The following is a 6,243-nucleotide window of genomic DNA, read 5'->3' as shown; positions in this document are numbered from 1 at the left end:
GTGCTGAATACGCTCATCGACGAATACATTCCGGAGTCTCTGAAGCTGCTAGGGCCGAATGGCCGCTTCATGGAACTGGGCAAGCGGGGCATCTGGACGCATGAACAAATGAAGGAAGCGCGACCTGACGTGCTCTACGAGACAATCGCAGTAGACACGATGATGGAAGAGGACCCCGTGTGGTTTGGGGGGATGCTCGACCGCATTAGGGAACGTGTGGAGAGTGGACAGCTCAGCAGCTTGCCTCTGAAGGTGTTCGACATGGAGGATCCCGTGGAAGGCGGCGTGGCGGCCTTTCGCTACTTGCAGAGAGCGCAGCACATTGGCAAGGTCGTCGTCAAGTTTCCAAGTGCAATTGAGCCAGTAGAAGACGGGGCGATTGTTATTACTGGTGGCCTTGGCGCTCTTGGCTTGGTAGTTGCAGGGTGGCTTGCGGAGGAAGGAGCTCGAAACATCGTTTTGATAGCGCGTCGAGAGGCGCCGCCTCCCTTTGACAGCGTGCCTGAGTGGAACTGGCTGTCGAATATAAACTGCAAGGTGAGTTTCTTTTCGTGTGACGTTTCCAACTATGAAGATGTGCGCTCCGTGTTCAAGAAGATTCAAAAGACTGTAGCGCCAATTAAGGGGGTCTTTCATGCGGCAGGGGCTCTTGCGGACTCGCTCTTGGACAGTCAGTCTCTTGAAGGACTTCGCCGCGTCTATGCTGGCAAGGTGTTTGGAGCGTGGAATATCCACAGAGTGTGTGAAGAGCAGGGCATAGACAAAGACCTTCGGTTCTTCGTACTGTTTTCGTCTATCACATCTCTCGTGGGGAACGTCGCACAGGCGAATTATGCTTCCGCCAATGCGTGCCTAGACGCGTTGGCGCAGTGGCGCAGGCGGCGAGGCCTTTGCTGTCAGTCGATTCAGTGGGGTCCTTGGATTGAGCAGGGTATGGCAGTGGAGATGAGGCAGCAGCTGGCAAGGAACGGCATGAAAGGCATAACCAACGAGCTGGGATTTAGAACACTTCATGACGTCCTTCTTCACCCCGAATGCCCTCCCGTTTTAGCCTGCCAAGCCTTCAAATGGCGAGCGTTCTTCATTCGATATGCAAGCGTCCCTCCGCTCTTTGAAGGGGTGTCACAAGACGCAACAGATTTGCCAGAGTCCTCTGCAATGACCATGAAGCACCTCTCCACAGCGGAGAGGCGCGAGTTCATCAAAGCGCAAGTTGCTGCAGCTGCGCGTCAGGTCTTGGGGAGCAGCGCGCCTCCTTCTTTCGACAAACCCTTGCAGGATCTTGGAGTAGATTCGCTAGGCGCAGTTGAGTTCCGTAACCTGCTATCCAAAAAGCTCGGCATGAAGCTCTCCGCAACGACGCTTTTCGACTATCCCACCCTAAACGCAATTACCGAATACGTCATCGAAGTAACTGGAGAGAGCACGAAGAGCCCTGCCGACGGGGATGCCGCCTTTCCTCTGGGAAATAGCAATGCTGCTCATGACGGTCTAGCCGTTGTTTCGGTTGCATGTCGGTTCCCTGGACGCTCCGATTCGATGGAAGCTTTGTGGCAGATGCTCCTTAATCGAACGGATTGCATGATGGATATACCGCTTAGCCGGTGGAACGTGCACGAAATGTACAGCGATGACTTTGACCTTCCGGGAAAAGCCTATGTGAAGCGCGCTGCTTTTATAGATAACGTGGAATACTTCGACAACACGCTGTTCAACATCACGCCTGCGGAAGTCAATGCAATGGATCCGCAGCAACGTATCTTGCTGGAGGTGTCCTACGAAAGCTTTGTCTCCGCAGGCTACACAAAGGAGTCCTTGCACAACGCCAACATTGGCGTGTTTGTTGGCGTTTGCAATCACGATTGGGTGTATCTGATGTCTGACGGCACGATTTCTCCGTATTCGGGAACTGGTTCTGCAGGGTGCATAATTGCCAACCGCTCGTCATACGTGTATGGCTTGAAGGGGCCCTCGGTGGCTGTTGATACAGCTTGTTCCTCTTCCCTCGTGGCAGTTGACGTTGCGTTTGAAAAGGTCATGCGTGGAGACTGCCAGTCGGCCCTTGTTGCGGGTGCGAACCTAATGCTGACGCCGCATCTGTTCATAGCGTTCTGCAAGGCTCGCATGCTCTCTCCCGAGGGCAAGTGCAAGACTTTCGACGCTGGAGCAGACGGCTATGCGCGCGGGGAAGGGGTGGCAGCAGCAATGCTTGTACCACTGAGTGAGGCGCAGGAGTCCAAGATGGAAGTCCTCGCAGTTGTTCGAAGCACAGCCTGCAATCACGTGGGCCGGAGTGCGAGTCTTATGGCTCCGAACGGTCCTAGCCAAGCCGAAGTTATTCGCACAGCCATCGCACGCGCATCCATCAAACCAGGAGACGTCGCATTTGTGGAAGCGCATGGCACAGGCACGGCTTTGGGGGATCCAATCGAAGTGCATGCACTGAAGAGCGTCTTTGCTCATGGGAGGCCAAAAGACATGCCCTTAGTTCTAGGCGCTCTAAAGACGAACATCGGGCATCTGGAAGGATCCTCCGGAATCGCGGGGCTCATAAAAGCAGTGCTAGTCCTACAAAACAAAACTGCCCCTCCCAACATCCACTTCAAGAAGCTTAACGAGCATATCAACGTGTCTGAGTTTCCCGTCAAGTTTCCCTCCGATGCGGTCCAGCTGACTGCCAGCGGACCTGCAAAGCGACTCTTTGCGGGCGTCAGCTCTTTCGGATTTGGAGGAGCCAATGCACACGTTATTCTCGAAGAAGTAGCTGCCAACCTCCGCGCAGTCAAAAGACCTGTCAGCAGACAAAAGATCTGCTTCATGTTCACTGGTCAGGGCTCGCAGTACGTCAACATGGGAAAGGTCCTCCATGAGGAAAACGAAGTTTTCCGAGCGAGTCTGCTCAAGGTAAGCACAATCGTGGAGGATCTCTTGGGTATTTCCATTACTGATATCCTGTACCCCTCTCCTCAGAAGGAAAGCGAAGCACAAAAGCTGCTTGAAAGCAGCACCATCTCGCAGTTGGCCCTCTTTTCCTTCGAATACGCACTCGCCGAGCTGTGGATGTCAAGAAACGTGTTTCCTGACATGGTGCTTGGCCATAGCCTTGGAGAGTTTGTAGCAGCTTGCGTAGCGGGGGTATTTAAGCTGGAGGACGCTCTTCGGCTTGTCGCCAACCGGGCTACAATTATGAACGAGACACCGGCCATGGACGGAGTTATGGCCGCAGTTCGTGAAACTGAGGAAGAGAGCCAAAAGGCCATTGACGCATTTTACGGGGATAAAGAGAAGAGGACTTCTGTTGCGGTTGTCAACGGCTTGAAGAGTGTGGTGCTTGCAGGGCCTCGAAAGGATGTCAGTGCGATTTTGGAGCAAATGCATGTCTCCTCAAGGGCCAAGTATTTGCCTGTGTCTCACGCGTTCCATTCGCCTTTGATGCAGCCATCGTGCGAGCCGTTCAGGAAGGTGGTAGAGCAGGTGCATCTCCATGCGCCGCATATTGAGATGGTCTCGACAGTAACGGGACAGATGTGTGACGAGGAACTAACGCAGCCTAACTATTGGGTCGATCATATTGTTACGCAAGTCAAGTTCTGTCAGGCCATCCAACAATGTGTAGCTTCAGGCGCTACCCTGCTGGTTGAAATCGGTCCTCGTCCGATTCTCACCTCGATGGGAAGAGGCTGTCTCAAGGATCATTCAGGCAGCACGCTGCAATGGATCAACATGGTGGATACCGAAGGAGTTAAGCTGCACACAATCGACGCCGTCGCTGCTGCCGCAGGTAAGCTTCGGGACCCCTGCTACACCCTAAACAGGAAAGCATCGAAGCACCCAGACTGAAACTAAGTAACCGAGGCTGCATTATCTCATTGTGATGCGTATCGTGCAACTCTTTTGCAAGCCAAGCATATGCAGACAAACGTCTTTTTTATGTCCTCGGGTGCGTTTTGCAGCGAGAGATGCGACCCCAACATCTGTTCTCTTCAACCGAAAGTATTTCCCATGGAAGGATATTTGCCACCCGTTGCTGGGTCGCAAGATCATTGGTGAAGACAATCGCGTGGATTTTGTAGGCGGCTTGAGCGAAGAAGCCGAAGCTTTGTTCCTCGACCATGTTGTGAAAGCACAGCCTATGCTGCCAGCAACCTCCATGCTGGAGCTCATGGCCGTAGCCTCCAGAGAGGTCCTAGACAAAGGTGCAGCGGCCGCTCCCCCGTGCCTGTCCCAGCTCGTTTTTGAAAGGCCGCTCATCTTCCAAAAGGGGGTAAAAGTATCCATTTCTGTCTCGGTAGACGCCCATGGTCAAGTCCGTTTGATGAGTACCGCAGAAGCAGACGAAGGCGAGCAGAGGCTCCATGCACACGCGCAGATTCTTAAAAGCGCCATTGTCGAGCTACCCGACATCGATACTAGGGCCCTCCTGGAGGCCTGTCCGGATGAGGTAGACATGGCGACGGCCTATGCGGAGTTCCAGAAGGTCGGCCTGTCCTATGGGCCTCGTTTTCGTACTATGAAACGCGCGTTCAAAGGTAAGAATACCGTTGTTGGACTCGTGCAAGCCGTCAGCCCGAAGAATTTCGAGCGAGGTTTCCGCATACACCCCGCAGTCATGGATGGCGCCTTGCAGCTTTCAGCTATTCTTCTCTCTGAAGGCCGACGAAGAGCCATGATTCCGTTCTCCTTCGAGTCTGTAACGCTGCTAAGCGCGAGTGCCGACAAGGAAATATGGTCTAAGGTTACACTTCTCTCTAGGACGCCGACTGCGGCGACAGTGGACGTTCAACTCTTTACATCCGATGGCAAAGTGATCGCTGATTTCGGCGGAGTAACCTTCCGCCAACTCGACATTGAGCCTTCCGCGGCGGTTCCGCGAGATCTACTGTGGAGTGTTGAATGGATTGCCTCGTGCAAGCTCGATGCAAAAACCCCAGCAGAAACGGAGAGTACAAGTCTGGGTCCTCCCTCTTCCTCGGATAACAGCGAAGCGCACCGTCATGCAGTTTCTGGATCTGAGCAAGGTGCCCTAATTGACGCGCAAAGGGAGAGTTTGGAGCCGCTTTCGACCGAAACCTACACAATCGCGGAAGAACCTGCAAGGCCGGCGGTCGTGTTTATCGACTGCACTGGTGATCACGCGGCCTTGCGCGGCACGTTCTCCGAAAGCGAGGAAACAACGGTTGTATGGATCAGCAAGCCCACTGCTGAGGATCTGACGAATGTGCTAGTGCATCCCGTTGCCGCTTCTCCTGTGGCTGCGGAGAAAATGATCATCGTGCTCGCCTTCGCAGAGAAGTCCTCGACGCCTCAAAGCATGATTTTGTCGGTTCTCGACATCCTAAAAGTTCTGGCTGCACAAAAAACGGATGCGTGTTATCCCGTGTGGATTCTAACCTGCGGAGCTCAAGGGCCGATCTCCGACTGCGTACACCCTCAGAACGCTGGATTGTGGGGGCTTGCACGGTCTGCCCGCCTAGAGGTAGACTCGAATGGGGGCTCCCATTTCATCGGCTGCGCAGATGTGGCACCAGGGATAAGTCTCAGCAGGACAGTCAGCGAGCTTGGGCGGCAGCATCGCCTGCACCCTGAAGAATCTGAAATGCTCATTCGTCCATCGGACTCAGATTCCGATCTCCAGGTCCTATTCCCAAGGCTGACGCGCTCGCCGCTGGTTGTAAGGGGTTCTTTGGAGTTGTACATGCCGGATCGAGGGGCTGTAACAAATCTGTGCCTCAGGCCCCAAGCTCCTGTGCAAAGTTGCACGCTCGAGGCGCATCAGTGCCGTATTCGTGTGCGGGCAGTCGGACTCAACTTCCGCGATGTTCTCAACGTCATGGGTTTATATCCTGGCGATCCAGGGCAGCCAGGGGCGGACTGTGCTGGCACCGTAGTTGCGGTTGGCAGCAACGTGCCGAACCTGCATATTGGGGATCGCGTTTACGGTATTGCGCAAGGATGCGTTAAAACCTTCGTTACAGCTTCTGCGGACCTCATCAGACGCATGCCCAAAACATGTACGTTTGAAGAAGCGGCTGCACTACCGGTGATTGCGGCTACTGTCGAGTACGCATTGCAGCAGCTGTCGGCAGTGCAGGCTGGTGAAAAGGTCCTTATCCACACCGCAACGGGAGGGGTCGGCTTGATTGCCATTCAGCATTGCCAGCGCGTAGGCGCCACTGTCTATGCAACTTGCAGTGGGGGGCCAAAGGAAGCCTACTTGAAATCTCTTGGGATTCAGTACATTAC

At 54.2% G+C, this 6,243-nt stretch overlaps 1 protein-coding gene across 1 annotated transcript; it reads left to right on the top strand.

The window, feature by feature from the left end:
* Nucleotides 1-6: 6 nt before the first annotated feature.
* LOC113146609 (phenolphthiocerol synthesis polyketide synthase type I Pks15/1-like) lies at nt 7-6,235 on the top strand (the record flags this gene model as incomplete). Its single annotated transcript, XM_026334509.1, has 2 exons — nt 7-3,781; nt 3,954-6,235. Coding segments are annotated over 2 exons (6,057 nt in total), but the record flags the coding sequence as incomplete, so codon positions are not given.
* Between the last annotated feature and the right edge of the window lie 8 nt (nt 6,236-6,243).

Source organism: Cyclospora cayetanensis, unplaced genomic scaffold (assembly GCF_002999335.1).
Source record: "Cyclospora cayetanensis isolate NF1_C8 unplaced genomic scaffold, CcayRef3 CcayRef3_contig_439, whole genome shotgun sequence".
Classification (NCBI taxonomy): Eukaryota; Apicomplexa; class Conoidasida; order Eucoccidiorida; family Eimeriidae; genus Cyclospora; species Cyclospora cayetanensis.
The sequence above is the reverse complement of the archived record's forward strand: the minus strand, read 5'-3'. Positions and strand labels throughout refer to the sequence as shown.